Genomic DNA, 14,947 nt, shown 5'->3' with positions numbered 1-14,947 from the left:
TAGTGACAATCATTAGTTCACATTTAAAAGCGTGCATCTGCACTTATATCCGTCTCTCACCCTTTTGGCGTGTGCACACTCCCTGCAACACGACTTTGTCTCCACGTGTGACAGCGCCAAGGCCTGCTGACTCAGTATCTTTCTGACAACCGTGTTGATGTTCTCACGCAGACAAAGGATGTAGAAGGTCAACATTGATTAACCTCGTTTAGGCACCCACAAAGCAACTGAAAGAAAGAGCACATGAATCATGTTCAGGAATGAAGATCCATGCTGCGTCATTATCATTAAACACTCTAACTGAATTGCAAACAACAGCACAAAAAGACTGTAGATGACCACAATGCACTCCTATGGGAATCTATCACTATTATAAGTGAATGAAGTTAGTGTATTACAGTTCCATCAACCAGATAACAAAGTCATGTCACACGTAAACAGTCCATTTCTTTATATAACAACTTTATTTCCATCATCTTGTAAAACATCAGCATGTGTTCTTTAATTAAAGACTAGCAAAAGGTTAACAAGAGAGCCCTCTGAGTTCCTGGTTGTGGTTCCTGGCCGGACAATCTGCCTCCGAACCGTATGGACATGATGCTGGGGTTACCACGGCGGCGACATGGGCTGTGGGTTCTGGAGGTAGGACATGACTACGGCCGAGATGGACAGCCTGCAGACACAACAGACGATATTATATACCTGAACTCACCGTCTGTACTAGAATCCATCAGCGCCTTCACTTCCTGTTCGGTGTCAGCAAAAACATTATGCAATTTTTTTTACAGAGCATCAATCGAGTCCATCTTACGGTACGGGATCACCAGTTGGTTTGGGAATCTAAATGTCAAATCAAAATCCCAGATTCTCAACCTGGTCAAAGTAGCAGGAAGAATTATAATAATAATAATAATAATACATTTTATTTGTATAGCGCTTTTCAAAATACTCAAAGACACTTTACAGAAGAATGAAGTTGAATAAAGCAAGTAAACAGAATAGAAGACACACCAAAATACAACATTCTATTTGTATAGCGCTTTTCAAAATACTCAAAGACACTTTACGGAAGAATGAAGTTGAATAAAGCAAGTAAACAGAATAGAAGACACACCAAAATACAACATTCATTGGTTAATACACAGTTAAAACATGAGTAAAAGCGGGGCGGGGCACATTATGGGCAACTCAACCCTCAGGAGCTGTTCAATCAGGCCGCCATCACCCAAGCAAAAAAAACATCCTCAATGACAGTTCAATGAATACACACTGTGTACATGTATTTATACTGCTTATTCTGTATATTTTGTATTTTTCATTCTTTCATTCAAGATGTGTCTGCACCTACTTCACCAAAAACAAATTCCTAGTACAGTAAAGTCTCGTTATATCGATATTCTCGGGAGTCGGAAAAAATACCGATATAACCGGACTATCCATATATCCGATCCTGCGCCGAACTGCATTAAAAGTGGGCGGATCTTTGATATGGCATGTAATTTTCTCCTTGAGTTCATGGATTGCGTATCTAGCATGCTTTTGTACTACAATACATTTTGTACTACAGTAAATAAAAATAAACTTACGCTGTAGTGATTACCGGTTACCGGGACATAATTCACCCCGGAACATAATTCACCCCGGAACTATCGATAGGGAAGGTGTTGCCACCCGGAGGGGTAGGCGCGAGGGACGGGTGTTTTCCGCTGTGTGTGCTGCACTCTGGTGGTGGAAGTGTGAAAAATAAAGTTGACTGGAAGCAGCCGTTCGCCGTGTTCTTTTTTGGTATTGAAATCCTTAAGCAAAGATTGATTTAAGCTGCTTTTGTATCGATATAAGCAGACCAAATTGGCTGGCGGGAGATGAAAAGGGCATCCTAGTAACCGGATTATCATAATAACCGGGTATCGTACTAACAGAACTAATTATATCATAAAAGACTAGAAATTTGCCGGGAAATGAAAATAGTATCGTAATAAGTAATAATTCGTTATAACCGATATCGATATAATGAGACTTTACTGTATGTGTTTAGGATCATACTTGGCAATAAACCCTTTTCTGATTATGATTCTGACATATTAATGCACTTGGGGAGAAGGTACAGCGTTCCGCTATGTAAACACAACTGTTACAAACACTCATTTGTCCCTCTCTCCGTCAAGCTCATAAACGAGCTAATGTGAAATCTGGTCTATATGTGAACTAGCACTTTAAATTAGCATTTTAAATACTGCGCACTTTAACTTGCCAGCTTACCAGTTGGTAATGGCACAGTTGGTAGAGATGATCCCCTTTTGCACATTGATCCCTCTGGGAACCAGTATGGTTCTGGTGTTTTTATGCTCCGTTTCTTTTATTTTCTCGTTTGAACTAATTGAACTGTGACTGAACTGAGATAATAGCAGATGTTTCCCGCCACAAAACGATTTGGCAACAACCGTTTACTTGTGCTCATAAATAAGAAGTTGCAGGGCTATGTAGGTTCCTGTTGACCCAGGAACAGATTACTTCTGCCGACAACTGACAAGTTAAAAGTCCACCAACAACACGCAATGGATTGTGTTTTAGTTGGTGTCTCGTACTCACATGAAGCTGCTCATCATCTGTTTGGTGTCTTCCGAGCTTCTGGAGTTTGCAAAGCTGATGAAGGAGCAGTAGACGGCGATCCAGGCGCACCATTTAAGCTGCCAGATGAACACACATTCATTACCATTCACTTCAATTGTATTGCACAATTGTAAAAGCACATATTGGACACTCTAAAATTTATTTTCATTAAAAAAAAACACAGTACACACTTATCAATGTGTGACACTGTCTACACACAAACAAAGCAAATACATATTTCTTGTTTATGTTTGGCGTTGCCATGGTAGCAGTCACTTCCTTATATTCTAAGTGGAGGTCCAGCGTGGATGTGTGTGTGTCACCTTGAGCATCAGTCCACACATGCTGAAGATCATACCCAACAGGTTCATGTAGTCCGGGGTGGGGTCCTCCAGAGTCGGGTTTGTCTCTGTGCTGGGGGGCTTGTACCTGCAAAGCCACAGCATTTTAAAAGACATAAACAATGCCGGGAATTATCAATGCAGAGTGGTAAATATGACATATTTACAAGTATTGTTACTTTACGTCAGTTAAATCGCTTTATGACTCTGACACGATTAGCCAATATTAGCTAAGCTGGGCTTGCACAATCTTGCAAAACATATCGAAAAAAACATTTGGACACTCACCGTAATACCTTATTTGGTCTCTTGGGATCTGCCATGTTATTAGAGGACATAATATTTGTACAATTTAAATAAAAAATATGGTGATTCTTTCAGATAGCTTGCCGGTGGCTTAGCTGACTGTGCACATAAATGTAGAGGAAAGAAGTTTCTGCTACGCTTCAAAATAAAAGCATATACTACTAACTGAACCAACATTGAAACGAGAAGGCGTGTTTAGGGGGTTTATTTTGAAAGTATCCACTGTACGGCGTAGTAGCAGGTACAGGAAATGCACGCCCCAATTTAAAAGGAATCTTAGGGAAGTGTGACAACATTAAGGACTGTAGCCATGCTCTATTGGGGTATCTTAAGAACCCTGGGTTAATACATAAAGTATAGAGTTTTTTTGTTTTGTTTTATACTTAGGGTTTTACTTTATAAGTCTGGAACCAAAGGACAACGCATACACTCCGGTACAGTAGGTGGCGATATGCATGTAAACGTTGGTTGCGACCAGCCATGAACAAGCGGAAGAAGAAGTACGGAAATGACGTCACTGGTTTCGCTCTCAGACCCCGGAAGTGAATGACTGGATTGCTTGCGAGGCAAACATGAAAAGCAGAGTTGAAATTATTATCTTGAAATTATTTAACGTATTCGTGTAATATTTGTTACGATACATACACATTCAAGGTGGATAAACCACAATGTTGCAGACGTTTAAAGCCAGCCGCACCTAAGTCTTCACTTTCAGCTTTGAGTAAGTACCACGAAATACTACAAGGACGCCAAACAAGAAAATGTATCTATGTAGCATTTAGACCAATTGAATATGCTTGCTTCTTAGATGATTATGAGTCATGTATTGTTTTGTCCACAACCCGTCTGAAAGTATTGGTTTACTTTTCTCCCTGTTGTTTGCCCCCCCCCCCCCCCCCAGGTTTCATGAAGGATGTCGTTTCCTCTTCCCAAACCTCAGACCCCTCAGCTTCCTCAGCATCTATTACGGACCATCGACTGTAAACAGGGACCTGTCAGAGCTGTGCGCTTCAATGGTGATAAAGACCCAACAACATACTTTATTTCTTGGGTGTTGTTTGTCTTACGCTCTCGTCTGTCTCTCTACCGGGTCAGTTGATGGACAGTACATGCTGTCATGCGGCGCCGACAAATCTCTCAAACTGTGGAGCGGCAGCCGAGGGACGCTGCTGAAGACCTACAGTGGCCACGGCTACGAGGTCCTGGATGCTGATGGGTGAGCATAGAATCATAAAGCGGTGACCTCAGAGGATTATTTTTTATTTCTCCGAACCACCTTTGCTCCAGAAGTTGTTTGCTTAGACTCCTTTGGGAGTTTTTTTGTATAGTAAATACCAAGTTGCAATACTGCCTTTTGTTTGTCTTAACAATTACAAAGTTTTATTTAATTGGATGCCCTGCAGGTCCTTTGACAACAGTCAGATTTGCTCCTGCAGCTCGGACAAGACGGTTATCCTCTGGGATGTTGCCACCGGCCAAGTGGCTAGAAAGCTCAGGGGTCATGCTGGGGTGAGCCCTGCTTGTTTGTTTTTGTTATTGTTGTTTTTCACTTTTTCTTGACACGTCTCTCATTTTTTTGACGTAGAAAGTCAACTGCGTGCAGTTCAACGAGGAGGCGACAGTCATCCTGTCTGGTAGGTAAACAAAGAAAAATAGCAGGTCATTGTGGTGGATTTGATTATAGGGTAATTTCTGCTACGTTAAAATGTTGCATTCAGGGACAAAGTGGTTGCTTGGTAACACTGTTGTCTCTATCAGGTTCCATAGATGGGACAGTGCGCTGCTGGGACACCAGGTCTCGCAAGCTTGAGCCCATCCAGGTTTTGGATGATGCCAGAGACAGTGTCAGCAGCCTGAAAGTGGCCAAACACGAGCTGCTTACTGGGTCAGTGCCGCCAAAGTCAATCATTAATGTTAGGGTGCAAGGGGGAATTTTCTGCTTTTCCTTTCTTTCTTTTGTGTTTACATCTATACTTCACCTTAAACTGTTTATATTGCCTTGCTTGGTTTAATTTTTTCATTATTTTCATTTTTACATAGTGAATTAAAGGTAATCTTTTATGCCTTTTCCACTTTTCTGACCTATAAATGTAGTTCAAAAGTTGTATTCTTGTGTTAAACAATGACAAAGTTTCAGATCATGTGGTTTGCGTATTTGGAAGTGAGCCCTGAAATACCATTTGGTTTCAGAAGGTGTGGACTTCCTTATATGGGCGTGGCTGTAAGACAGATAAGCTCTCTGCCCCAAAACTCTGCTTCTGTGTTTACGTTGCTAACAATGGCTTGTACGGGAAAGCCACATTTGTTTACAATCAAAGATGCCACCATCGGGCACAAGTGGTTGGAGTTCCTGATTCCCTAGCAGCAAAAGAAATGCACTTTAATCTGTCAACGGCATTTCACACCTGGACTGTTTTGTGAACATAAGCCACTATGCAGATGGAATAGCTGAAAATCCAAAGAAATATAGCTGGATAGGTGCAGATTCTGGAAGCATTCGAAAGCTCTCTGTGCTGTTTGTGTGTAGATGCTCTATAGGAGTCTACAACTCAATACAAAGGGACAAAAAATGAGCTTAATAGATCCCCTTTAACTTGGAATGCTCCGATACATCAACCACCGATTAGCATATTAGCAAGACACATGATCAGCAAATGCCAATAAATAGAAAAAGGCTATTGGCAACTCCAAACATCCGTGAACTGCTAAACAGACAACTGCTTACTTACACAAAATAAACACACTTAGGACACTGATGAATTGTTACTTCCTGCTTGCTCTTCTGACTCTTCCACATAACCAAGCAACTCCAACTATTTCTGCCTGATGCTTGCCCTGAACAAACATTTCCTGGGAGCCGTTGCTAACACCGTAAACAGAGCGAAGCAGAGGGCAGGCTTACAGCGTATCTGGGCATGCCCATATAAGGACGTCCGGATCACATTGACTTTACAAGGCTCCTTGTTAGAAAAAAACTCTCAGAGCCATCCCAAACATCTTTCAGGGCTCACTTCCAAATGCACAAACCTCATTATGTGAAACTTTGTGGACTATTTCCAGTCATATTCTGAGTTACGATTATTTCGATTCTGCAGGTTTTTCTCTGTCATGAAGTCAAAGCTTTGCATCTGTAGGTCACTTGATGGCAGTGTTGGCTCACCTTTCCCCTTTAACCTCAACAAGCAAACCGCTTCTAATGATTGGGAGGTGTTTTACTTTGAAAGCATTTGACTGCCTTTCTTCCTGCACCAAATGAGCAATAAATGTATTGGTGAATATTATTAATCATATTTCTGGTTTTGATAGATTTTACGATATGATGCCAGAAATATCACAGGCAAGTATTATCATCATTGTCCAGACTTCATGTTGACCTTGGTGATGACTCTGTCCAGGTCTGTTGACGGTCGAGTGAGACGTTATGACCTCAGAATGGGACAGCTCCACGTGGACTTCATCAACAGTCAGTAAATCTCTTCCAGAAGCTTTGGTTGTGTCCATCCAAAACATGCCGCTGATTGTGTAACTCATATACGGCAGGTCCCATCACGTGTGTGTGTTTCAGTCAAGATGGACAGTGCACGCTGAGCTCCAGTCTGGACTCCACAGTGAGACTGCTGGACAAGAAAACCGGCGAAATGCTCGGCGAGTGAGTGAGAAGTTTATCGAGGAGACATGAGACACCATGACCCCCATCGGTAAATGTGTTTGCTGACCTCAGGTACACGGGACATCAAATGAAGGGATATAAACTGGAATGCTGCCTGTCCTCCAAAGACACTCATGTCCTGAGCTGCTCCGAGGATGGACACGTCTACTGCTGGGACTTGGTGGAGGTGATAAAGACACCAAGAGTTTGATCCATACATGCATGCTCAAGATGTTCTACATTCTGTCATCTTGCAGGGCTGTTTGTCCTTGAAGCTACCTGTGGGCAAGGCCGTGGTCCAGTCCATGTCCTTCCACCCCAAGGAGACCCGCCTCCTTACCGCCTCAGAGGGGCATGTCCAAGTGTGGGCGGCTGAGCCTGAAGAAGCAGAGGACCCTGACATGGCGACATAATTTGTTAAGACAGCGGGCTGCTTTGAATGTATGTTTCCTTCACCATTTGTAAATTCATTATGGCCATTTATGCAAATTTGATGACATCTAACGAATTAGCACTAGATTACAGTGCTGTGGCAACACTGAAATTGATGTAAATGAGTGATGGAATAGTCGGTGTTCTCTTCCAGCAACACTTTTGTGTCCCTTTGAATTAAAATGTTCCGTCTTCACAAGAAATCAGCAGATTGAGGAGACATTATGTTCATGAATTTCGTGAAAAGAAAGCTCAGATTCAGTCAGACTGTGCAGGTATTTATATTTATTTATATTATTCGAGTGGTTAGCACCTAGACCTCACAGCTAGGAGACCAGGGTTCAATTCCAATACCTAGTTTGCATGTGTGAGTTTTCTCCGGGTACTCCGGTTTCCTCCCACATTCCAAAAACATGCTAGGTTAATTAGCGACTCCAAATTGTCCATAGGTATGAATGTGAGTGTGAATGGTTGTTTGTCTATATGTGCCGTGTGATTGGCCGGCCACCAGTCCAAGGTGTACCCCGCCTCTTGCCTGAAGACAGCTGGGATAGGCTCCAGCACCCCACGCGACCAAGGATGTCGAGGATGTTCACAACATGATTACATCCAAATACATTTCTACACTGAATGTAAAGAGTTATTTTCATATTTCATATTTTCAACTGTTTATTTGAAAGTAACCTCTACAATGTGAGGGGTGAGGTCACAGCCACTGTGAGTTCTTGAGCGTCCCCCGTGGAATGACCCATCAGGGATGTGTCCTTCAGCAGGGAGACCAGTTCAATGGGACCAGGAGCATCCTGCTTCACTGGACTCTTCTTACGCAAGACGGCCATCTTGTCACTGCAGCCGCTCAGCCTGGAGGTCAGAGACCTTTTAGGTCGAGGCATCTTCTTCCTGTTTGGGTCGTGGACCACGCCGTGCCGTTGGAGACTCTGCTTCATAGCGAAGCTCTTGCCGCAGCCCGGGTGGCTGCAAGAGAATGGCCGCAGCTCCTCGTGGAAGGCCTGGATGTGGCTCTGCAGGTTAAAGATGGTGGTGAAAGAGCGCTTGCAGGTCTCTCGGGGACACTTGTAGACAAGCCGGGTGTCCGAGTGGACCCTCTGGTGCTGCTGCAGGAACCAGGAGTCCTTGAACACCTTGCTGCACTGCTCACAGCGAAGCAGCGGTCTGTGCTGCTCCCTCCTGTGCTTCAGGTACTCTGTCCAGGTGCTCGCCGTGTAGGTGCAGGTCTCCTGGGTGCAGGGGTAGCCTTTATGCACTTTCATGTGGCGTTTGAGCCTGTTGGGGAAGGCGAAGCTCATGCTGCAGCCGTCATGCGTGCACTGGTAGGCGGGCGTTTGAGTGTGCTGCTCGCTCATGTGCGACTTGAGCTGCTTGTTCTTCTTGAACTCCAGACTGCAGCCGTCCACCTTGCACATGTACCGCTTGGCCTCCCCGGAGTGGACGCGGCTGACGTGCCGGGCCCGGTTGGAGTTGGTGGTGAAAAGCTCCGCGCAGCCCTCAACCGTGCAGGGGAAGGGATGCAGGCCGCTGTGGCTGAGCTGGTGGCGGGCCAGGTGGTAGGGGCTGCAGAAGGCCTTGTCGCAGTCTTCTTCCGGACATTTGTGCGGCTTGACGCCGGTGTGTTTACACAAGTGAGCGTCAAGCTTCCATTGTTTGTTGTAGGCCGCCGCGCAGCCAGCAAACGAGCAAATGTAACGTTTGTGAGGCTCTACATTTCCTTTCATTTCGCCGTTTTCCAAATTACAACAGTACTCGCGAGAATCTAAAGAATTACCTCCGGGAACTGTCAACACGTTGTCAGTCTCAGACGCCATGTTTTCCCATAATTCTTTATCCTGTGACGCCCCTCAGAGATGTTTTGTGGAGGCAAGATATGATACGGTTAATGTGAATCAGCCAAATATCGACCGTGATTAACTTATCCACACACTAGGCATTTCGTTTTGATTGATGATTTCATAGTATAAAATATATTTATATATCTGAAAATTCTTCCTTCATCAGTAAATTGAGGATTTCTCCGAACGTTTGTAGTATGTTGGTCTATTATGCCTGGCTAGCCAAAGCTAATTAGCAGCTATGCTATCTGGTCGGTGGAACATCTCTGGTGGAGGCTGGACGTCGCCTGGGTGCTTACAACATTTGTAAGAGTTTTATGTTCATATTCAACATTAAACGGTCCAGTTGCTTATTGCGGAATCACGAAAGAGTATGTGTTCTTCGACAGTAAGGTCGTATTTGTGTCATAATTCGCGTAAAGAGGAGGCCGACGTAAGTTAGCCTGTTAGCTCGCTTTGCTATCCGTGTTTAGGTTACTAGACACAAGCCAGACTCAGTATTTGAAACAACACAATTGGCCTACATTCTATTTAACTGAGCACAACTCAAAGTATAACAAAATGGACATGTAGTCTGTGTTAATCAAGTATAGCATTTCATGTCGGCGTGGTTTCAATCCATAGTACGAAAATGTTTACTCCAATTTATACATATTCGTAATATCACAACCTAAATTAGTTTTGGTTAATGTGTTTTGTTTGAAACTGTAATTTTTCCTACTGGAGTTGAATGAAAGCGAAATCAAGACTTAAACACAGGTTAAGATATACTTTAATCTGCCGTTACACAATGAATGATGCATGTGCGGAGTATATTATGAAAGGAACACAACATGGCACATTTCTAGGCACCTTTCTGTTTGCTAATTCTGCGACTTTTCCTCCTCATGTGGTGAACAGACATTGAAGTTGCGTTGAGATCTTGCCGCTAAAATGGTAAGACTTCTCGTTCGCTTGCTTGCTTCCTTGCTTGAATATTTTGTCACTTTTACAAACGATGTCCTCTTGTAGGGAGAACGAAAAGGAACTAACAAATACTACCCTCCGGACTTCAATCCAGCCAAGGTGTGTATGATGATGATGATGATAATAATCATGCATACTTTTGGTGCACATCGCTTGATTTCTGTCTTTCCTGTTTGCAGCATGGGTCCCTCAATGGCTACCATAAAACCCACGCCCTGCGCGAGCGAGCTAGGAAGCTGTCACAGGGTATTCTCATCATCAGGTTAGTATTATAGGTTAATACCTTTGGTGTCGGGCTAATACTGACACTCGGGGGCATGATACTGGGCCTGATACCAGACAAACCATGTCATGATCTTATTATCACATACTATTTAATCATGAGCTTATTATCACGTACTATTTAATCAAAAGACCATTTTGTTTCCAGAAAATGTTCAGTTTATTACACGTGTTATATCTAAACAGTGTAAACACAATAATTGCAAAAATATTTCAACAATAATATTTTATCTTATCTTATCAATGTCTGACAATTAAAGTTCCATTAATCAAGTTTGGGTTTTTTGGTGACTGGAGAAGCACTAGGAATATTTATAGTTACAGTGACATTTCCTGTCACATGCGCGGAGTTTAGAAAGTTAAGCCCGACTTGTATTTGCATTTTTTAGTTTTTTTCGATCATTTCAAGAGTGCCCTCCTCATTAATGGTGATAAAACGTTCCATTTCTAATATTCTGTTTGCTATTTTCCCTATTTTTCGGGAGTGTCAACCGCTGACAAATGCTGTGTGTTCACACTCGTGCGCTGTTCTCTGATTGGTTGTTTCACTGGCACGATACCAGAACAGCACGCTCTGAGCGGACAGCTACGGGGGCTGATACTGGACATGGTTAAAATCTATATTTTATCAGTATCACTGCCCTGGGCTTTGACACAGTATCATTTCGGCCTTTTCCCGTATCATTCATGAGCGGTTTCTAGGGTACAGGGACAATTAATACTGTAGTATGTGATAATACACACAACCTCATACTGTGTAATAATACTGTGTCTCTGACACACAACAAGGGTTATTCACTACAGCTGCATCTGCAACAGCAAACCAAACAATAATGTTTTGCTTTCACTTTTATGGTCACTCTCGGACCTTGTTGTTTTGCTCATACAGGTTTGAGATGCCTTACAACATCTGGTGTGACGGCTGCAAAAACCACATCGGCATGGGTACGTACACTCTCGGTTCCCGCTTTTCTCTCTCTCACTCGGTCCTCACTGTCGCGTCCTTCCCGCACAGGGGTGCGTTACAATGCGGAGAAGAAGAAAGTGGGCAACTACTTCACCACGCCCATCTACAGGTGAACACAAACGCTTGGTTGTCTTATCAAATCATAACCAAAGAACTTTTAACACAACATTGCCTGCGACAGGTTCCGGATGAAGTGCCACTTGTGTATCAACTACATCGAGATGCAAACGGACCCGGCGGCGTGCGACTATGTCATCGTGAGCGGCGCCAGCAGGAAGGAGGAGCGCTGGGACATGGCGGAAAACGAGCAGATCCTCACCACAGGTAACCAGACATTTCACACCCAAGAAAGTCAAGTGTGCACGAGTGCTGCCGCCACTGGGGCGCTGCGGTTCACAGAGGGGAAATAATGAATCCAACATGTGACGTTCCAACCCTACAGAGCGCGAGGAAAAGGAGAAGCTGGAAACGGACGCCATGTTCAAGCTGGACCACGGTGGGAAGGACAAAGAAAAGCTCGTCAAGGCGCTCCCTTCGCTGGTGGAGCTTCAGGACTACCAGGCTGGCTGGAAGGACGACTTTCAGCTCAACAGCGCCCTCCGCAGGAAGTTCAGAGTATGACAACTGTTTGAGTTGAAGCACAGACGCAACACTAACACCTCTCCTCTCTTGGTGGTCTAGACGGAGAAGAAGGTGATAGCGGAAAAAGAGGAGAAGGACGACGCGGTGAGGGCGAGGACCAACCTGTCCATCCCGCTACTCCCCGAGAGGGACGAGGACAAGAAGCTGGCGGCTCTGCTCAGCTACCAGACGCCCAACTGTGAGTCTCCTCCTTTCTTTTACTGACACACCATTGTTTATTGTTGTGTTATTGTTATTTAATAATGGCTAGAAATGTCAATTCCCTTTTAGAGGTGATGTGAATGCTCAGAGATCATATTAAATTAGGACAGGGGTCTCAAACTCAATTTACTTGGGGGACCACTGGAGCTAGGGTCTGGGTGAGACTGGGCCGCATCAGGTTTTCCAAAAAAAACAACAAAAAACGCATTTATTAAAAACAGAAAAATGAATAAACTTTGCTTTGGTTTCGATTTTCTACAAGAAAAGCTCTGATAAAACATTCCACTGTTCTCAAATATCTTACTTTTTATTTTTCTGCACAAAATAAGATGAAAAATAAATAAACAAATCAAGGATAAAGAAAATTAATCAATCAGTAATAAATAAGTAAATATAATAATAATAATAAAACGGCAAATAATAAAAACTTAAGAAACCACATATAGTTGGTGGGTAGACAAATTATTTTTTTCAGATTAAAATGAACAAAGCATTATTAGAGCCCTGTAGACATGACGAAACACGACTATAGTCACATTTATACTCTTTTTATTTACAACATATTGCGCAACTGCAGAGTCTTGAGACACATGCTAACTCGCAAACTAGCGAGCTAGCGACCTAAACGGTAGCCTTCAAGTTATTTCCTTTAAACTTAAATAGCCAAAAACTTACCACTTCCACACGGATAGGGAGGATAATTATTAACAGTTATTTAACCTTTAACATGAACATTAATACATATTTTTTTCTGTGTACATGATGCCATACAGCATCCATATCAAGCTTTCATATCAGGGGGGCCTCAAGCTAGTGTCCTGCGGGCCACATTTGGTCCGCGGGCCGCATGTTTGAGACCCCTGAATTAGGACTATGACACTGGCTAACACGTGATAGCACTTGTAAGTCATATATGGTCTTCTGGTGCTTCTGTGTGGGCCTGGTCAGTTTAAAAGCTCCTCCTCTCCGCCCTCAGCCTACGAGGACAGGCAGCGCTGCAAACGCAAGGAGATCTCCTCACGCTCGTGGTTCAGCCCGACCCCGACCACACCAGGCGGCTCCACTGGGGGTCTGCTCCACAAACTGGGCCTTCAAGGGAAAGAAGCCGCAATGGCCAAAGCGCTGAGCCCTTCCCAGCTCATCCGCAAGCCCTGCGCCGCGCTCGCCCGCAGGAAGTCCGACCCCGGGGAAGAGTCACAGGCGCGTCAACAGCAGGAAGCAAGTGACATGAGCCGCACTAACGAGGAAAAACTCGAGGAGGCCCCAAGAACTCAGGACTGTGAGAAGACACAGAAGCACACCAGTTTGGGGAGCTTGGGCTCTCTGGTGCCAAACTACAGCGACTCCGACTCCGACCACGGACACTGAGAGGAATCAGATTTTTGTTATTTATTGCTGGAATTAGAGCCTGAAGCTCAAGAAGGGGGGGGGGTCAAGGTTTCTCCAATGAGTCCGCTTACAACACCGCTATGCTAACAGGACATGCAGTGTTCACCTATTGATTTTCTCTCCCAAACACAAGCTGATTTCACATGGCGGGAAGCGAGGACCCGTGGGACTTTCAGAACAGTTGTCTGATGTTCGGATTGCCGGAATGTTGGGAGTCATTTTTCAAGTGGAAAGCCCCCGATGGTGGAAGCTCATTCACTGATGCAAAGTGCCTCATATAGTGGACGCAAATAATCCCTTTGGAACATTGGAGAATAAAATTAAATTTCAACTTGGGTCCTTGGAAATTGTGCTCTCCTGTAAGGGGTCCATGCTCCCCCAAAAGATGGTGAACTCCTGCTTTAAGACACTAAGAAACAAATATTTATTTTTGTTAAATGGGCTTATCAACTTCAATTTGACCTTGTGAAGGATGCTTTTATGATGAGCTATGTGCATTAATTGACCTTTTTTTGTAAACGTTTCAACATCCACAATTTTCACCTCACTTCATCTTGGTTTAAAATAAGCGTTATAACATGGCACTAAATAGCTCCAGCAGATGAGTTAATGAGGTTAGGAAATAATGTTAATAGTAATGCATTAGTCCTTCATTGAGGGCTGTTAATTGCTTCCAGACCCAACTGTGATAAGCACATTTCTGTAAAGTAGGATTCTTTATTTAAAAATTGAATATTTCTGTAATGAGAGCATCGAAAACCTTTTTACAACCTTCTAAAGAGGGGTTTTTAACATTATTAGAGCCCTCCAGACATGAAATAACATCCCTATAGTCCCTTTTACACTCATTCATTCATTCATTGTCTACAGCTTTTTCCTCACGAGGGTCGCGGGGGGTGCTGGAGCCTATCCCAACTGTCTTCGGGCGAGAGGCGGGGTACACCCTGGACTGGTCGGCAGCCAATCACAGGGCACATATAGACAAACAACCATTCACACTCACATTCATACCTATGGACAATTTGGAGTCGCCAATTAACCTAGCATGTTTTTGGAATGTGGGAGGAAACCGGAGAACCCGGAGAAAACCCACGCATGCACGGGGAGAACATGCAAACTCCACACAGAGATGGCCGAGGGTGGAATTGAACCCTGGTCTCCTAACTGTGAGGTCTGCGCGCTAACCACTCGACCGCTGTGCCGCCCCTTTTACACTCATATTAACAAAAAAATAAGCAATTTAAGCCATAAATAGGCTTTGTGCTTGTGTGTTGTTGATGTGTTCCGGTGTTAGGAGGGCTGAGTAAGGGGGGGG

At 43.8% G+C, this 14,947-nt stretch overlaps 4 protein-coding genes across 4 annotated transcripts; 2 read left to right on the top strand and 2 right to left on the bottom strand.

Annotated features, from left to right (window-relative positions):
• Positions 1 to 444: 444 nt before the first annotated feature.
• Positions 445 to 3,400, bottom strand: wdr83os (WD repeat domain 83 opposite strand). The gene is made up of 4 exons (XM_058066756.2): positions 3,240 to 3,400; positions 2,934 to 3,039; positions 2,590 to 2,687; positions 445 to 673 (listed from the first exon to the last, which is right to left on the bottom strand). The coding sequence occupies exons 1-4, from the start codon at positions 3,287 to 3,289 to the stop codon at positions 607 to 609; spliced, it is 321 nt and encodes a 106-aa protein (XP_057922739.1). The 5' UTR covers positions 3,290 to 3,400; the 3' UTR covers positions 445 to 606.
• A 355-nt stretch (positions 3,401 to 3,755) lies between these two features.
• wdr83 (WD repeat domain containing 83) lies at positions 3,756 to 7,792 on the top strand. The gene is made up of 10 exons (XM_058066747.2): positions 3,756 to 3,978; positions 4,159 to 4,273; positions 4,353 to 4,473; positions 4,661 to 4,766; positions 4,843 to 4,891; positions 5,016 to 5,142; positions 6,653 to 6,720; positions 6,798 to 6,906; positions 6,979 to 7,093; positions 7,164 to 7,792. Exons 2-10 carry the CDS (start codon positions 4,171 to 4,173, stop codon positions 7,317 to 7,319), a joined length of 954 nt encoding a protein of 317 aa, XP_057922730.2. The 5' UTR covers positions 3,756 to 3,978; positions 4,159 to 4,170; the 3' UTR covers positions 7,320 to 7,792.
• Positions 7,593 to 9,196, bottom strand: LOC131125290 (transcription factor IIIA-like). The gene has a single exon (XM_058066705.2). It carries the CDS (start codon positions 9,159 to 9,161, stop codon positions 8,025 to 8,027), a length of 1,137 nt encoding a protein of 378 aa, XP_057922688.2. The 5' UTR covers positions 9,162 to 9,196; the 3' UTR covers positions 7,593 to 8,024.
• Positions 9,197 to 9,366: 170 nt separating this feature from the next.
• Positions 9,367 to 13,968, top strand: yju2b (YJU2 splicing factor homolog B). Its single transcript, XM_058066719.2, has 10 exons — positions 9,367 to 9,491; positions 10,086 to 10,121; positions 10,197 to 10,250; positions 10,331 to 10,413; positions 11,323 to 11,378; positions 11,449 to 11,509; positions 11,582 to 11,724; positions 11,843 to 12,015; positions 12,082 to 12,220; positions 13,220 to 13,968. The coding sequence occupies exons 2-10, from the start codon at positions 10,119 to 10,121 to the stop codon at positions 13,609 to 13,611; spliced, it is 1,104 nt and encodes a 367-aa protein (XP_057922702.2). The 5' UTR covers positions 9,367 to 9,491; positions 10,086 to 10,118; the 3' UTR covers positions 13,612 to 13,968.
• The last annotated feature ends 979 nt before the right edge of the window (positions 13,969 to 14,947 follow it).

This window comes from Doryrhamphus excisus, linkage group LG9 (assembly GCF_037039965.1).
Source record: "Doryrhamphus excisus strain RoL-2023G ecotype Guam linkage group LG9, RoL_Dexc_Guam_v1.1, whole genome shotgun sequence".
Classification (NCBI taxonomy): Eukaryota; Metazoa; Chordata; class Actinopteri; order Syngnathiformes; family Syngnathidae; genus Doryrhamphus; species Doryrhamphus excisus.
This window is presented reverse-complemented; position numbering and strand designations above follow the sequence as displayed.

Excerpts from the sequence above, each read along its gene's own strand:
- LOC131125290 (XM_058066705.2), bottom strand. The coding sequence starts at position 9,161 with ATGGCGTCTGAGACTGACAACGTGTTGACAGTTCCCGGAGGTAATTCT.
- yju2b (XM_058066719.2), top strand. Across the intron at positions 10,414-11,322 it reads CAGGGTATTCTCATCATCAG|GTTTGAGATGCCTTACAACA; the intron begins GTTAGTATTATA and ends TTGCTCATACAG. Across the intron at positions 12,016-12,081 it reads CCCTCCGCAGGAAGTTCAGA|ACGGAGAAGAAGGTGATAGC; the intron begins GTATGACAACTG and ends TTGGTGGTCTAG.
- wdr83os (XM_058066756.2), bottom strand. The coding sequence starts at position 3,289 with ATGTCCTCTAATAACATGGCAGATCCCAAGAGACCAAATAAGGTATTA. Across the intron at positions 3,040-3,239 it reads AGACCAAATAAGGTATTACG|GTACAAGCCCCCCAGCACAG; the intron begins GTGAGTGTCCAA and ends GTGGCTTTGCAG. Across the intron at positions 674-2,589 it reads CAGATGATGAGCAGCTTCAT|GCTGTCCATCTCGGCCGTAG; the intron begins GTGAGTACGAGA and ends TTGTGTCTGCAG.
- wdr83 (XM_058066747.2), top strand. The coding sequence starts at position 4,171 with ATGTCGTTTCCTCTTCCCAAACCTCAGACCCCTCAGCTTCCTCAGCAT. Across the intron at positions 6,907-6,978 it reads ACCGGCGAAATGCTCGGCGA|GTACACGGGACATCAAATGA; the intron begins GTGAGTGAGAAG and ends TGCTGACCTCAG. Across the intron at positions 7,094-7,163 it reads ACTGCTGGGACTTGGTGGAG|GGCTGTTTGTCCTTGAAGCT; the intron begins GTGATAAAGACA and ends GTCATCTTGCAG.